The 17,353-nt window shown below is 43.5% G+C and overlaps 2 protein-coding genes across 2 annotated transcripts in view; both read right to left on the bottom strand.

Annotated features, from left to right (window-relative positions):
• CSNK2A2 (casein kinase 2 alpha 2) overlaps positions 1-15,038 on the bottom strand; it is a 40,708-nt gene extending 25,670 nt beyond the window's left edge. The window contains exons 1-4 of the mRNA XM_050773046.1: positions 14,556-15,038; positions 13,663-13,774; positions 2,801-2,902; positions 291-341 (exon numbers count right to left, since the gene is read on the bottom strand). Of these exons, the coding sequence (XP_050629003.1) occupies positions 291-341; positions 2,801-2,902; positions 13,663-13,774; positions 14,556-14,659 (369 nt within the window). The 5' untranslated portion in view covers positions 14,660-15,038. The remainder of the gene's footprint in view (positions 1-290; positions 342-2,800; positions 2,903-13,662; positions 13,775-14,555) is intronic.
• Positions 1-17,353, bottom strand: part of CFAP20 (cilia and flagella associated protein 20) — a 309,756-nt gene that overhangs the window by 57,208 nt on the left and 235,195 nt on the right. The gene's annotated exons all lie outside the window — the stretch shown is intronic.

The raw sequence follows: 17,353 nt of genomic DNA, 5'->3' as shown, positions 1-17,353 counted from the left end.
AACTAAAGCTATGCTGTCTAAAACAAGAGTGTTACAGATGAGGCACGAGCTTAGACCCAGCTAAGCAGCTACTCCTGGAGTAAGCAAGGCAAAGGGTGATGAGTAATTTCACCTAATGCAAGAACCCTAGCCACTTTCTGCATCCTGCGCTCATGCTTTAAGGAACTCAATTTGTTATCTCCTCCTCTCATCAATGACAGCCCTGCCCCTTGGGTTCTGGAGTACACAAGATTTATCACCACCTCCCCCTCACCCCGTTAACCCCATGCCAGAAAGAAAAGTATACGCACCTTAAAATCTGTATTATTGATATATTCAAATACCAAAGCTGGTGTCTTTGACTGTAAAAGAGAATATTAATGCTTTTTAAGTACCCAAACAATAATCAATGTAATCTGCTTCTGCCAAAATGGCCCATCCCCAAATCCTACTCAGATAACAATGGGATTCACTCATCAGGGACAGCCTGTCAAGAAAAGTATTCTCTTGAAATTTTATGATGTCTGGAATTTGCTTCAAAATAACTGGGGATAGTGGGAGGTGGGAAGTGGTGGGAGTATAGATGAAATAAGGTTGGCCACAGCTGATTAACTGCTAAAGTTGGGTCATGTGTGAAGGAAGGTTCATTACATTATGCATTTACTTTTGAAAACAGTTGAAAATTTCGTAATAAAAAGTTTTAAGAGGAATGTATTCTCTGAATAACCTACCAATGGCCTTAACCAATCTTCAATGGTTATGTGAGGATTTATACCCTGGAGTGTTCCAGTTTGCCAACTATATACAAAAAAAGTGACACATTTTTCATCTTAGTTGAGCAAGCCAGAATTGCACTTGACAGAATTATCACAGGTTGTGGGAATGTATCATAGGTCTTTTGGGGGACCAAAAGGAAAATATAACCATCCATGATATTATCAGTAAGCTACACCATAATATTATTGCCTTGGCTAGAGACCATTACAGATGGTCTCATCTTATCAAGCAGACCTGTTCCTAAAAACTCATATATAATAGAATATTTTTAAAGTACTATAATCCTTAATCCAATGAGTACAAAAATGTTAAATATTAGCTTGTATAAATCTAGATTTTCAAATAACAGGATTCCTTAATTGAAGTAAAATAACGCTAATTGGCAGTTAAGAAGCTTTCAAAATTGGGAGAAAGTAGGGACTTAAGGAGTTATAGAAAAAAAAATCATCTAGCAATCTTTTGCTCCAGAACCATGTGAAAGTTACCTAGGAAACAGGCCACAGGGCAGCATGCAGATCTCTGCGAGGACAACTCAGAGTCCAAACAGCAGCCCCAGTAGCAGCCATGATTAAAAATTCTTCACCAGCCCGAAACTGTAAGGGTTTCATCAATATTACCACATCTCTCTACAGGCTGTGAAGTAAGCCTGACCTTCTAATAGACAAGGGGTCCCTGTTGATTTTTGTCAACTTCAATTTACTTGTCTTACATTATCACGTAAAACATACACATACTTTAACAAATTACAAAAGTAATAAGATGTAGCACTAAGTTCCGCTAACTTGAAAAAGAAAAAGCAAAACAAAGATGCTCCTGGTATACCACATACTAACTCACATTTTAAAAATTATTCTGAAATTCCTATTTTTACATGGTGCTCATTTTTCAATGGGTACTCATTTCCAATGCAGCCCATTTTCAAACAGGAGGCAGTCCAGAACTAGTCATTATAAAATCAATCTGTGCTAAAAGGACAGGATATATCTTAAAGGCCAATTAGTTACAATCTGGCATACAACAATCCCTTCCCTTCTCAGTCTTCTCAGGGTCCAGAAGGAAAAACTTTCCTTATGCTTCAACAATACTGTGTAATCTTGAGTGAATCTTCTAACCTCTGCATTTTCTCATCTGTACAATGTGAATAAATGGTACCCACCCCAATGGACTATTGTGAGGACTGAGTGACATGACACAGTTGGGCACTTGGAATATGCCCAGCACATAGTAAGCACTCAATGCATGTTAGCTACTATATTATTACGAGGATGTCTTTAGCAGCCAGGAAAAAAAACCTATTTCTTTAATAAACAAAACTATCATGGGAAGAGAACAGGGAAATATCTGAGGTAGAGCAGGTGGAGAACAGCAATGGGACAAGAAGGGGTACGAAAGTGGGGAGGTGAGGTGCCTCCAACTTTAGCTAATCAGAAACACCTAAGGTTAAGTTACTCCCTAGGGAGAGAAAACAAAATTAAACAGTACATTTAAAATGACTAAAAACTAAGCATCAACAAAAATATTTTAGTCTATCTACATATGCGACGTGAGCCCTAATGACACATGCTGAATTAAGGGAAAGACGATGACTTCTTCAAAGGGTCAGTGGAGCTGGGACCTGCTCAGGCCTTTATGCCAGGTGTCCACGTGGAGATGTTCATTCTCTTTGTGTAAACCCAGATTTTCAAATGTCATGCTTACTTAAGTGAGGTAGAGTAACACAAATTGGCAGTAATGCACTTTCAAAACTGGAGAGAGGCTGGGCCTTAAAGGAGACATTCAACAAACATTTGTGGGCTGAATCAAAACACTGAAGTACAAACCCAGAAAAGGGATTTTTCTCTGTACACTTTCAGGTTCCATCGCAGTGGTTGTAGCTGTTTTATCACTGGGCCACCATGATTTTTTTCTGGTTTTCAAACCAGTCAGTAGTTAAGACAAACACCACCATCCCCACTGTATCATTACATGAGGTTCTGCGTGTTAAACAACCCCCATATCCACACCCCAGTCTACTAGTATACTCCCCCAACCATTTGGCACCTACCACAGGGTCCTTTACAGTGTCAATCAGCTTAATGATATTTGTTCCACCACGAAGGTTCTCCAGAATCTTAACCTCTCGTTTTATCTTCTTTTTCTTCACTGGCTTAAATACACAAGAGTAATCAGAAGTGAGACTCCTTTTGAAGTTAGTAAATAAAACTTTAAAACGTTAGCCAATAAGATGGACAGTATGCTATCTTGTACACTCTGTTGTGTTAAAGAGCGTGCCTAAATTCGAAGAGAAAAAACTGACATAGAACGGGCTTGCCTGTAAGAACCTTTAACATTAGGTTAATTTACAGACCCATACAGCTTATGTCTCAAGATCTTTAAGTAGTTATATTGAGGGCACTTAAAAACTTTGAATACCCGTATCACACTTCAAAAATAAAACTTCTGCTTACTAGATAGCTGCCAAGTGGAAAATATAGCTCTGAACAGCTGTATATCATGCACTCACAAATGGAAAAACCGAAACAAAATGGTGAGACACCTGCTCTTCCAATGAGTTACATGTAATTTTGTCTTTCAGGAGTGAAAGACCAGTTCAATGACATCAGGTTACAAACTTGCTTCCCAGCTGCTGGCTCTCATTTCCTGTCACCACTCCCATTTCCTTAATATCTAGAATCTGAAATCAGCACAGAGCCAGTTAATGTTTCCCAACAGATCCCATTCCTGAAGAAAGAAATGTCGAATCAGGAAAGGAGAAATCAATCTGATACAACAGTGACTGAACACTTCTATCTAACTTTTCAGTCTGCTGGAAAGATTAAAAGTTTTAAAAATAATTACTCTCATTACACATATTACTCCTTGTCTTAAATGAGCTAAAGAGTTCGAGGAAGAATAGAAGCGGTTCTGAAAAAGTAAGTCTATCATAATCAAGTATGCTTTATAAGGCACTCAGAATGGTGACTGGAACACAGTAAGCACCTAATAAATGATAGTGTTATTTTCATATTTTTAGTAATTTATTATTTAATAAGTCATTATGAATCCTCACAAAGTCCCTAAGTAGCAGAGTTGAGCTATCTGCCCAAGATCACACAGCTCATGGCAGAGTGGGGCAGGAATCAAAGCTGGAAGCTGGGCAGTCTAACTGCATGCTATACTCTTGCCACAGTGCTTTTGTTTCCCAAGTGTGGCCAACGGGAGAAACGTAACTAAGGAAAAAGAGTATTTTATCATTGAGACACTGTTATAATACCAGAGGCAAAGAGAGGCCAATGGATTTGCCAAGAAATAATAAAGCAAGACTTCTTTTGCCTGTGTGTGGGGTGGGGAAGGAGAGGGGAGGGGGAAAATATAACATACACACATGCCAAAAAAACCTTCATCTTTTGTTGGTCACTAAGATACAGCTTTGAACACATAACAAAACAGAGAAGGAAAGGACTATGAAACTCAGAGCACTTGCATCACCTGTAACAAGGGGCTTAACTGAGAGGCTGGGCTCTTGCTGTGTCCTTGTGAGCTAGCTGCCATGATGATACCCGCTCTCCGCCCGCTGTGCCAGGGTTCCCAGGAGAGCAGATGAGGCTGCTGTGCATGTTCCCTGACTCCACTTAGAAACCTTACTCCTTAGTCCCTTTTTCATTAACAAGGGAGCTCGAAACTTTGGGGAAAAAAAGCACTGTACAAGCCGATTAAAAAATAGCCAGGGAAGGACACACTACAAAATAACCAGCCTGAAAGATTCAAATATGTCAATGTCATGAAACAAACTGCGCAATTGTTCCAGACTTTTAAAATCTGACAACTGAATATAACACATGACTACAACTGAATATAATCATATAATCTGGGATTTTCCTTTGCTATAAAGAACGTTATAAAGGTAACTGGCAAATGTGAATGACAGCTGTAGATTAGCTAATAGCATTGCATCAATGGTTACCTTCTTTTTTTTTTCCTTTGGGACGGAGTCTCGCTCTGTCGCCCAGGCTGGAGTGCAGTGGCCGGATCTCAGCTTACTGCAAGCTCCGCCTCCCGGGTTCATGCCATTCTCCTGCCTCAGCCTCCCGAGTAGCTGGGACTACAGGCGCCCGCCACCTCGCCCGGCTAATTTTTTGTATTTTTTAGTAGAGACGGGGTTTCACCGTGTTAGCCAGGATGGTCTCGATCTCCTGACCTTGTGATCCGCCCGTCTCGGCCTCCCAAAGTGCTGGGATTACAGGCTTGAGCCACCGCGCCCAGCTTACCTTCTAATTTTTTAATATGGCATTGTAGGATTATGTAAGAAACTCTTTATTTTTAGGAAATGCATACTGAAGTATTTAGGGATGACTACGATTTACTCTCAAGCACTTCAGGAAAATATACATAACATAAATGTTATTATATAGGTGTATATATGTACATATATGTATGTATGTATGTACATATGTGTGTATATATGAGAAAGAGGAGGATAAAGCAAATGTTAACATTTGAGGAGTCTGGGTGAAACAGATATGGGAATTCCTGCAACTTTTTTTAAGTCCGAAATTATGTTAAGAAGTTAAAAGAAAAATAAAAACTGACTTTTTTTTTGAGATGGGGTCTCACTCCGTGGCCCAGGCTGGAGCGCAGTGGCACAATCTCAGCTCACTGCAACCTCCGCCTCCCAAGTTCAAACAATTCTCCTGCCTCAGCCTTCCAAGTACTACAAGTGCATGCCACCACGCCCAGCTAATTTTTTTGTATTTTTAGTAGAGATAGGGTTTCACCATGTTGGCCAGGCTGATCTCGAACTCCTGACCTCAGGTGATCCACCTGCCTTAGCCTCCCAAAGTGCTGGGATTACAGGTGTGAGCGACTGCGCCCGGCCAAAGCTGGTTATCTTATACTTAAAAATTCAGCCAATGCTACCAGTTTAGTCAATGCCTTTCAATGTAAGAAAATTCTAGATTTGTCATCCAATACTGGAAAGCAGCTATAGATCTGTGAGAGTGGTAACAGAGAGAAAAAAACTCACAACCAGAAGCCTATATCCACCAAAAACCTCTTCTACTCCTAACAGTACTCCTAACCGCTTACAGGGACAACCCATTAGTTGCCTTTATGACACTGCCCCATGTAAAGTCTTGCATTGCTCTCCCGTTATTAAGCAACGGGTCAGGCCTGGACAGCCCAGTTAAGATGAACCTATCTATCAATACATCTAAAGGTATCTTGCATAGCAACTGAAGCATATTTTGTTGCCCACCAGGTATCTAACTTAAACTTCCCAAACTAGAGACTGGGAATAGCAGGGCAACTCTGAAGGTGGCACAAAGGAGTCCCAAGTCACAAAGGCAGCTAGAGTCCTCACAAGCTGACAAAAGACCAAGAGATGATAAAAAAGAAAGGTGACCGACCCACAGTCCAGGACACTTCCCTCCAAACCATCAAAAACTCAGCTACAGGTAGATCCCTTCAGCCTCAGTTTATTCCTCTGGACTGGAAAGACGCTTGAAAAACTAAATCAATGAGCTCTGAGGAGCTGAAAGTGATCCTTTTAATGTGAATCAGAGATAAAAAGTTAGGATTTATGAGGGAGGATTGTTGGTATCCTAAGGAAAATAAACCGAGTTTTACAGAAACAAGGATGCTTTGATTCTCCTGTCCAGAGCCTGTAGCCATTTACCACCAGTTACACAAAATGTAGAAAATACATGTATTTCTACAACGATCTCACAATTTCACTCTGCGTGCTAGAGAAAGTCTCCATCTGGGGTTCATTTATTCCAGTTCAGAGACTATCTGTTTAAAAGATTCAAACTCAATCAGTTTAGCTATTGTCCAAACTAATAAAACAAATTTTTTTTTTAACTCGAAGTCTAGTAGACAAATTGGTGAAAAAAAGAACAACTGAACTAACAAATTCAAGACAGGCAGGAATTTATCAACAGCTCCTAACTCTCAAATTTGGGGTTACTTTTACTCTACTACCAAACTAACAACTGCTCCACTATGATATGAATTTCATCACCTGCAATGAACAATGGTTGCCAGGAATGTAGAAGGACAGAGTAAAAAGAAAGTTCAACTACCCTGGTGGCATCCCTAAAACCCACTGCACCTGACCTAAATAAAAACATTATCTGAGCAATGTTATCTCATCACAGAAAACTTTTCCTCTCATCTTTCAAGTTTCATCATCCCAATTACATGATCTACTCCTTGAGGGTAATTGTTTATTCTCAGGAGTTAAAAAAATTATTAAAAAAGGCAAGGCATAAAATCAAAATGATAATCAGATACCACCTCACACAAGTCAGGATGGCTGCTATCAAAAAAACCAGAAAAGAAGTGTTGGCAAGGATATGGAGAAACAGTCAAACTTGTACACTGCAGTCAGAATGTAAAATGGTACAGCCACTCTGGAAAGTTCCTCAAAACATTAAATATAGAATTAATTACCTTGTGATCCAGCAATTCCACTTCTGGGTCTATACCCAAAAGAAGTGAAGCAGGGTCTTCAGGAGGTATCTGTACACTCACGTTCAAAGCAGCATTATTCACAATAGCTAAAACATGGAAGCAACCCATCCACTGATGGTGAACGGCTAAGAAAATGTGCTATATACATACAATGGAAAATGACGTAGCCTTAAAATGGAAGGAAATTCTGACGCATGCAACAGTGATAAACCTGGAGGACATAATGCTGTGCAAAATAATCCAGTCACAAAAGGATAAATACTGTACAATTCCACTTATATGAGGTACTTGGAGTAGTCAAATTCATAGAAACAGTAAAATGGTTGTTGCCAGGAAATGGGGGAGGGAGAAATGGCTAGTTATTGTTTAATGGATACAGAGTTTCCATTTTACAAGACTAAACAAGTTATAGAGATGGATGGTAGTGATGGCTGCACATTACCCATTGAACTGTACACTTAAGAATGGTTAAGATGGTAAATATTATGTTATTTTATTTTATTATTTTTTAGACGAGTTTCGCTCTTATTGCCCAGGCTGGAGTGCAATGGTGCAATCTTGGCTTACTGCAACCTCTGCCTCCCGGGTTAAAGCGATTCTCCTGCCTCAGCCTCCTGAGTAGCTGGGATTACAGGCGCCTGCCACCATGCCCAGCTAATTTTTTGTATTTTTAGTAGAGGCAGAGTTTCACCAGGTTGGCCACGCTGGTCTTGAACTCCTGACCTCAGGTGATCCGCCTGCCTCGGCCTCCCAAAGTGCTGGGATTACAGGCGTGAGGCACCGCGCCTAGCCTATGTTACATGTATTTTAACACTATTTATCTATTTATTTATTTATTTTTTTTTTTGAGATGGAGTCTCGCACTGTCGCCCAGGCTGGAGTGCAGTGGCGCAATCTTAGCTCACTGCAAGCTCTGCCTCCCGAGTTCATGCCATTCTCCTGCCTCAGCCTCCCGAGTAGCTGGGACTACAGGCGCCTGCCAACATGCCCGGCTAATTTTTTGTATTTTTAGTAGAGATGGGGTCTCACCATGTTAGCCAGGATGGTCTCAATCTCCTGACCTCGTGATCCGCCTGCCTTGGCCTCCCAAAGTGCTGGATTACAGGCGTGAGTCACCGCGCCCAGCATTTTTTTTTTTTAAAGGCAAGGCATAGAGCAGACCCTTTGAATCTCCTCAAGAGAACACTGCAACCCTTTCTACTACTGGTTCTGCCTCTAAAAATCATTCGCATTGCCCAAATGTAATATTGTTATTACTACACTTTATTTATCTCTCAGGCCAGGCACCGTTTTAAGCACATTTAATCCTCTTAGATGAGCACTAGTAACATTTTTTACTTGAGGAAGGACATTGAGGCACAGAGAACTTAAGTAACTGTTCGATGTTATAGAGCGTCTACAGTTGGAACTAACACCTGACACCAGGCAGACCACTTCTAGGCCATACTCTCTCAGGAAAGAAGCATTTTGTAGATTACTAAAACATGATAATCAATCTCTCTACCCATCTGTCTACAGTTTATCTGACTTTCCTGACAACCCTGTGACTTAAGCAGGAAATGTATGCTTATTTCATAGATGAGAAAACAGTCAAGTGGTATCAATGAACACACTAGTTTTTGAACTCAAGCCTTCTGCCCTCTCATTTATAGCACTTCTTACACTATACCACCCTGATTATGAGATGGCAGATCCTGAAATTAAACTCTAGAAACTATCTGGAGCCCTGCTTTATACATGAAAATGGGCACACTATATCAAGATATTCTTTTCACATGTGGTTTGTTCTCAAATAAACTCTTGTATTAAAGGGACAAAACTATTAATCCCCAAATCTGCCAAGTGATCATGCTGAGACTTGGAGGAACTCTATGGGTTAAAAAAAGCATAAAAATACTACTTATTGATGCTTCGAGAGAATAAAGCAGCATTTCATTTAAGCATTAAACATGCTGCTGTGGATACAAATCATAGAGAACCCCTGCCTGGGTCCCTACAGCCCTCTAGGACTCTTGGATTCCACACTTCAACTAGCAACTTACCAAAGTCAAATACTTCCTTTGAGAAAAATTACTCCAAAAATCATTAGAAACGAATTAACTTCATTTGACTCTTGGTGAGTGTTCCTCAATTCTTCCAGTACAGATCAGTACATCACAAAGTCAAACATCCAGCAAATGTCCTAATTATGCTCCTCGCACCTGCCGAGACTTCAGGACAGGTATACGGGTCCTACACCGAGTGCTTCCACCCTGTGACTACATGACGCTGAGCATATAAATCCTTTCTCTGGGTCTTGGTTGATTTGTAAAAAGGGCCTGGGTTCTAACGGTTTCTAAGCACCCGCATTCTGTGATTCTGTTTGACACCGGTTAACTATACTCTTAATCTGTGACTCCCCACCACAATGTTGGAAATAGCCTAGTCCACATACAATTTTTAACATTATTTTGAATGTTAGCAATACTTTAGTAATACTGTTTTCACTACTTTTATACCATGAGACATTAGTGAAAATTAGAATGTACCAAAAATTTAGATAAATACCACTAATGTGTTGTTTCAGGAAGATGTCTTCATACACATGCCTAAATTCAAAAGGGTAAAAAACCTACCACAGGAGAAGCTAGAAATAAAGAAGAAAGCACCATTCTGACATAACATAAAGATCACCAGCTCACGATGAAGCTATTAACAAAGATGTATAACCAACGCCCATCCTTTTAACACTACCTACTTACAACACAAAACTTAAAAAATATCTGCAAATATGCTAAACATGCTTAAGGAGCAAAATTTAATACCACCATCCTTTGTTTAAAGCTAAAGAATTAATATCTGGGGGGAAATGGATAGTCAATCTGTTTATAAAATAAGACTACTAAGAGGAAGCCTTATATGGGAATTTCCAAGTCATTTTAGCACTGGTTCGAAACGCTATCTGTTTTTTTTTTTTTTTTTTTTTTTTTTTTGAGACGGAGTCTCGCTGTGTCGCTCAGGCTGGAGTGCAGTGGCCGGATCTCAGCTCACTGCAAGCTCCGCCTCCCGGGTTTTTACGCCATTCTCCTGCCTCAGCCTCCCGAGTAGCTGGGACTACAGGCGCCCACCACCTCACCCGGCTAGTTTTTTGTATTTTTTAGTAGAGACGGGGTTTCACCCTGTTAGCCAGGATGGTCTCGAACTCCTGACCTCGTGATCCGCCCGTCTCGGCCTCCCAAAGTGCTGGGATTACAGGCTTGAGCCACCGCGCCCGGCCTGCTATCTGTTTTTAAAAACAGTGTTGCTCTTAACTTTTATTCAAGAAATAGTTTAATTTGAAAGATCCCAAGGACCCCAGGAAGTACTGAAATCTACACACACAGGCAGTGTTCATAAAATTCTAAAAGTTGTCAAAAGTGGCCACTTTTACTTCTGTGTACACTATTCTAAGAGGTACTACAAAGGAAATGAAGAATTGATTTTTCAAAATCAAAAGATGAAACTTTTGACACTAATGTAGCTTTCTGCCCAGCCATATAAACCCTTACCATTTTCCTCCTCCTTTTTCTCTCTTCTCCTCAAAACAATTTGTCAAAAAAAGATACAACCTCTCCATTGATTGGAAAGTTTTAAGATTTTAGCCATAGAATACCACTTGGGGATAGACAGTAAAATTTTGCTCACCAGTTTCTAAATTCCTAAAACTTCTTAGTAGCTCATTTTTGATCAATACCTGGAAATCTACTAACGCAAATTAAACGATATAAAATTCCTCTGTAGTCACTCATCATTTACCCATTCTCACACATAGGAAAGAACTGATATGAAACTACAAAAGACCACTTGTCCTCAAGAAAGGCACCCTCTATCTTGGTCACTATGTGCATAATACAATCCTGCAGCTAAAATACAGCAGGCTTATACAAAAAGGAAGGCTGTTCTAAATTCTTCCAAGTTAAGAGCAACTGGTACTCCATTAAGGACCTAATTTCCTATGACCAAGCACCACAATAGTAGCTATTAGTCATAACTTCAACTTATTTGAATAAAGAAACACAACTTTGGCTAAAGATCCTGTTCTTTTTAAAAAGTAATACTTTCAATTCACAAAACAACAAAATCACAATAATGCCATTAGTGATGTATTACCCCATCCTTCAGACAGGAACAAAATCTGGATAGAAATGCTACCGGGCTTTAAAAAACATAAATAATTGAGTGTAGTTTCACTAGTGGTTTAGGCTGCACTGTGAAAACAAACAATGTCAAGAAGAAACAAGAAACATTTCATTAACTAGGGGCCTCCCAAGTCTGATTCCAGGACACTGGTACCTGTTTCTGTGCTCAACGTTCAGATCCTACAATCCAATGCTAAAATGAACAGTAAGAAATATGAAGAAATAGGAAACAGGAGTTCTGGCTAATGGTCATTCAACATAATGACATTAGGTAAGTTTCTTTGTGCCTAGGTCTCCCATTTGTAAAGATAACCTGCAGCAGCTTACATACTGGGTTTCCTAACATCTGCTGAGAATCTTTAGAGTAGGAGAAAGCTAGAGCCTATGAAGCTCTTCAGATGATGAAGCAGCAATGTGATGCTCTCCTAAATGAACATGCTGGGATTTATACATACACCTGAATGCTGTTCCTTTCAAAAAAAAAAGCACCACAGAAAATCGTACACTTATTCTAAAAATGCTGCCATAGCACAAAAGTTCAGACATTTTTCCGGAATTGCTTTAGAGTCAGCAATTCATTCTTCTGAATATACAGCAGTGGAATGTGGATATTCCTAATTTCAATTTACGCCTCGCTTATTTCTTAGATTTGAAGCAGCTTATTAAAAACTTATGCTTATATATATAAAGCTAATGTATGGCTTTTTAAGGTAATTTCCCTGTGACTTAAAAAAAAAAAAAAAACCTTGTGACTTCATAAATGCAATACATATTTAGGGAAGAGAGGAGTCACACTCAGTATCTTCAACATCAATTCCTCACTTCTCATCCCCAGTGTGTCTGAGAACACAAGTAACTGTCTATTTCTCTTTCCTGCAATTCTGCCTCTTCATCACTAGGCTAGGATGTTTTGAGTGATGGAGTTAATAATTTTTTCTGAAAGATTACGAGAAAGCATAAGCCTGACCCCTCACATTAAACAGTGATTACCTACACAGCTGCTCTAACACACAGAAACAGCTTTTCAATTCCACATTCTTAGTCCACAGAACCTCTGCAAAAGGGCCACACTGGAAATCACATGTATGCAAAGTGCTTACGTCACTCTTCCGTCTTCTCAATCTCTCACTAAATGACATGTAACCACATGAAATGATCTGGCAATAACGAAGACCCATCACAGATTCTAAGAACTACTTTTTACTATAGCCTATAAAACATTATTAAAGCTATACAATTAATCTGTTACCAGAAGGAAAATTTAGCCGACCCTTCATGCTCATTAAAATCATCTTCATGGAAGAGATAACAAAAGACATATCATTATCAAACTGATTGCTAAACCATATATTAAAATCGTTTTGTTCCAATTATTGCTTTAGTAATAATACGTGAATTCTTCTACATTTTTACTAGCTGATAAGCAACAATGGCTCTCTGGCTTCCCAACAAGGCTTCTCAGCACTACTGGCGCACTATATCCATCCCACCTGAAACTTTACTGCCAAAGGAAAAAAAAAAAGCAAGTGATTATCTACTAAGGAATTTCCTTCCACTTGGGTTTGACATACATTTCTGAAGTCGCTCCAATTTTTTCCAACTTTCTTTCTGGAACAACGGAGAGCATGCACCAAGACTAACAAACACAGTGCTCAGGGAGCCCTTAAATTGAGAATGGCTTTCCTGTCTTTTGAATACCTATTTATTTTCTAACAAATGGAGCCCTTTAGGAATTTTTGCTTTAGGCAATTTACTTTTTAGAACAAACACCTTCCTGAACTTAGATTTGAACTAAGATCTGTGACCAGTCTGCACATTTTCTTGAAAGTTCACAGGAAAATAGGGTGGAAAAAGAAGTAATGAAGGGACATCAGATAAATAAAATCTGAGCGTGGGCTGGGCACAGCGGCTTATGCCTGTAAACCCAGCAATTTTAGGAGGCCTGCAAGGAGTCCTTTTGGAGGACTGCTTGAGCTCAGGAGTTTAAGACCAGCCTGGGCAACTTGACCAGACCCTGACTCTACAAAAAAATTTTAAAAATAACTGGGCGTGGTGGCATGCACCTGTAGTCTCAGCTACTTGGGTGAGATGGGAGGATCACTTGAGCTCAGGAGTTGAAGGCTGCAGTGAACTATGATCTGCACTCCAGCCTGGGTGACAGAGTGAGACTCTGACTCTAAATAAATAAATTAAATTAAATTCAAGCTTGCATTGCCCATTCTAGAACGTGACTGGGGTAGCTTACAACCTTCTGCCCTGTGGGGGGAAAAATGTTACATACCACTCATAGGACACTCACCTTGAGGATTTTTACAACCACTCTCTCATTGTTGGTGATGTTAATGGCCTCAAATACTTCACTATATTTTCCCCGACCAAGTTTTCGAACCAGTTGGTAATCATCTTGATTACTGTAAAAGGAAGACACACACATAAATGCCAGGACTGGGGGTTAATCTAAGCAAGCCTATGCTCACTGTATACGTCATTCAGCCGCTTCCAACAGGCAAACACTTGGAAGTGTCTATACATCACGTCACAACTCATTCCCTAAATGAAAGCCACGACGTAATCTTGGCTCCCTTCACTCTGCAGAGCTCCTAACCTAATTGGTCTCTCCTAACTTGGAAAGATGGGGCAGGAAGGCAACGCTCTGAGCCAATCCAGAGGGCTGAGCAAAGCACCCGTCCTGAAGGCCTAGAGGGTGCCCCCTGTGCCCCGCGGCTCCCCAGCACCTGCTTCCCGTTTCACACCCTGAGGGTAGACAGTGCCTGTTTTAAAAAACTGGACGTCTTTAAGAAATTTCCTCCCACCACCTCATCTCAGAAAACCGAAAAGGCAGGGAATTTTAATAGCTCCAAAGGACAGCTGTTGACTTCCCACCCCAGTGGAAACCCAGAAGCGTGAGGAAGGGCTACTCCCTCACTTTCACCCGGCGTCGATCCCTGGACCCCACACTTCTCCCCGAGTAAAAAAGCATTCCTTGGGGGAAAGAGGTGCGCAAAGCGGGGAGAAAGGGACAAGGGGAGGGAAGAGGAAGACGAGGACATGTGCGAGAGCTGGACCTCTGCCTCCCTGCGGGCCCGCGGAGGGGTCGGCGGGAGACACCACCGGGCCCGAGTGCGGTTCGCAGGGGGTGGCCGGGCGGGGGCAGGGGTCAGCGGGCCCGGCGGGGGGCGGCGGCGGCTTTACCCCCAGCTCGGGACGTGAGCCTCGTAGTCCCAGTACTCGCGGCTCCTCAGGCTGTTCACCTCGGCGTAGACCCGGGCCCTGCTGCCCGCGGCCGGGCCGGGCATGGCGGGCGGGACCGGGGGGCGGCGCGGGGCGCAGAGGGTGGCGGCGGCGACGCGGCGGGGGGCGCGGGGCGGCGGGCGGAGGGGGCAGCGGGCCGCCGGGCGCTGGAGGAGGAGGAGGAGGAGCGCGGCGGCGGGCGGCCGCGCCAGGCCGGGCCCGCGGGGGCGGGCGGGCTGGGGGCGCGGGGGGCGCCGGCCGAGCCGGCCCGGCCCTGGAGCGGCCGGCGGGGCGGCGGGGCGGGCGGCGCTCGCGATCCGCGGCGGTCTCCGCTCGGCTCGCGGCCCCCAGGAGGCGGCGGCAGTGGCGGCGGCGGCACCGGCAGTGGCAGCCACCGGCCGGGAAAGGGGCAGCGGCCGCGGCAGCGGAGAAGAAGGAGGAGAGGAGGAGGAGGCGGAGGAAACCCGGAAAAGGGGCCGCGCTCGCTGGGAGCGGCCGCCGCCCGGCCTGGGGCCGCCCAGGCTCACAGCGCCCCCTGGAGCGCGGGGGGACCCGCCGGGCGGTGCCGGCCCCGCCCCGGCCCCGCCCCGGCACGCCCCGCCGCCTACCTCGCGCCCTCCCGCACCGTCCCGCACCCTCGCCCTCCGGTCGCCCCAGGTCGGACGGTCCAAATCGCCTCACCCTCGGGCTGGCCTGACTTCACGCCACAGGAGTCCCCCTTCCACTGGCCGTTGCCCTAGAGCCCTCGCCCGCGAGTCCCGACCCTTTCACTGTCCTTGGAGACCCTACCCCTAGCCCTGCACTCACCCAGCTTTTACCCACCCGACACCTCCCATACTGACCCTATTCTGACCCTCCTGTCACCCAAACTGTCAAGTCCCTCCCCAGGGCCTCGCTCAAACCTCAGAACCTCTCCCACCTCAATACTTCTCCCTTTCCCGGAGACATACCCCTCCTTCCCCCTCTGGACCCTGCCCTGTTAGGGTAGACTCCTCAGTCCCCAAAGCTTCCCACCCCCGTCATTCAGAGTCCTCACAAAACCTTTCCACGCTTCCCCCAAATGCCCTTCCAGAGCCTTCCCTGAATATCCACTTTGGTCACTTGGTTAAGCTGGCGTTGGCCAGGTTGTGCCACTGCAAAGTTACAATTTTTCCCTTTGTGATTAATTAGTTATTTGTGGGGAGAGACTTTGAGTGTGTAAATCTCCTGTTTGTGTTTAGGAGGAGGGAGAGCAGAATTGCAAATCCGACCTGAAGGGACAGCAGGGGTTGGGGATGCACCAGGGTAGGCGGTCAACTGAACTGGCCTGGCTTCCAGTGTTGCTTGCAGCCCTGAACACCCTTCTCCTTGGACCTTCTAGGCCCTTCCTTTGTCTTCCTTTCCCATCCTGCATCCTTTATCGACAGGACCTCTGCACCCAGTGCAGGTTGCTCTCATTCCAATCCCTTTTCACAGTCTGTTTTCTAGATGAAATCCTGGGCCTTCCTCCTTGACACAGCTAAGAGCACAGACTGTGGAGTCAGATCTATCCAGCACTGCTACTTAGAAGCTGTGTGACCTTAGGACAATTGCTCAACCTCTCTGTGTCACAGATTCTACAGCACAAAACCAATAATAGCACTCACTTCACAGGGCTGCAAGGAGAATTAAACAAGGTAAAGCATGTGAAACATGTAGGATGGTGTTCAATATTAAGATACTATGTGTACAATATGATTATTCCCAGACCCAGGGCCTTTCTCTGATCATGCCTCCCTCCCTGAGACCACCACGCATCCATCTTTTGGTTCCTTCCATCCTCCAAGCTTAACTAGGAGCCACCACCAACCCCTCCACCCCACCTTCCCAAGGGTGACTCCTTTTCCCTATTCAAGTTTCGCCTTTTTCTTTATTAGTAGTATTTTTTTTAGAAATAGAGTCTCACTATATTGCCCAGGCTGGAGTGCAGTGGCCTATTCACAGGAATGATCCCACTACTGATCCGCACGGGAGTTTTGACCTGCTGTTTGCCACCTGGCAACCTGGTGGTCCCCCAGCCCCAGGAGGTCATGATAGTTGATGCCAAACTTAGTGTGGACACCTGATCGGCATTATGCACTACAGCCCAGAACTCCTGGCCTTACATGATCCTCCCACCTCAGCCTCCTGAGGAGTTGGGACTACCGGCATGCCCCCAGCTCAAGTCTCACCTTAAAGATGACTTTCTCTACAGTTGATACTTCTCTATCTCAGCACCCTATCCACATCCTTCATAAAACTGCATATCTTGTCATTATTTGTTTCCTTATTGTCTGTCCCCTCCCTTGTAAAAACAGCACAAGAACAAGGACAGAGTGTGGGTGCTCACCACTAGCTCGCCTAGCATTTGCCACAGTCAGAGACCTTCAGTGAATACAGTGTTACCCCACAAATGACTTAGGGATTACCAAGGGGAAACGAGGTCACCACCTTATCCGTGGTCCAAACTTCTCATCAGTAGGGAACCAACTAATCCTCTGATGTGATGCAACGAGAAGGGACACCTCCCCCATGAGGTACTCCTGCCAAAACATTTAACCTGAATCTAATAATAAGGGTGCCATCAGACAAATCCAAGCTGGGCGACATTCTGCCAAAGAGCTAAGCTGGGTTCTTCAAAAATGTCAATGTCAGGAGAAAGAAAACCAAACGAAACCTTGGATGAGTGTTCTTGATTACTGAAGACCGAGAGACATAACTAGATGAAGTGTGTGATTCTGAATTAGAGCCTGGATTTTTTT

This window comes from Macaca thibetana, chromosome 20 (genome assembly GCF_024542745.1).
Source record: "Macaca thibetana thibetana isolate TM-01 chromosome 20, ASM2454274v1, whole genome shotgun sequence".
Classification (NCBI taxonomy): domain Eukaryota; kingdom Metazoa; phylum Chordata; class Mammalia; order Primates; family Cercopithecidae; genus Macaca; species Macaca thibetana.
The sequence above is the reverse complement of the archived record's forward strand: the minus strand, read 5'-3'. Positions and strand labels throughout refer to the sequence as shown.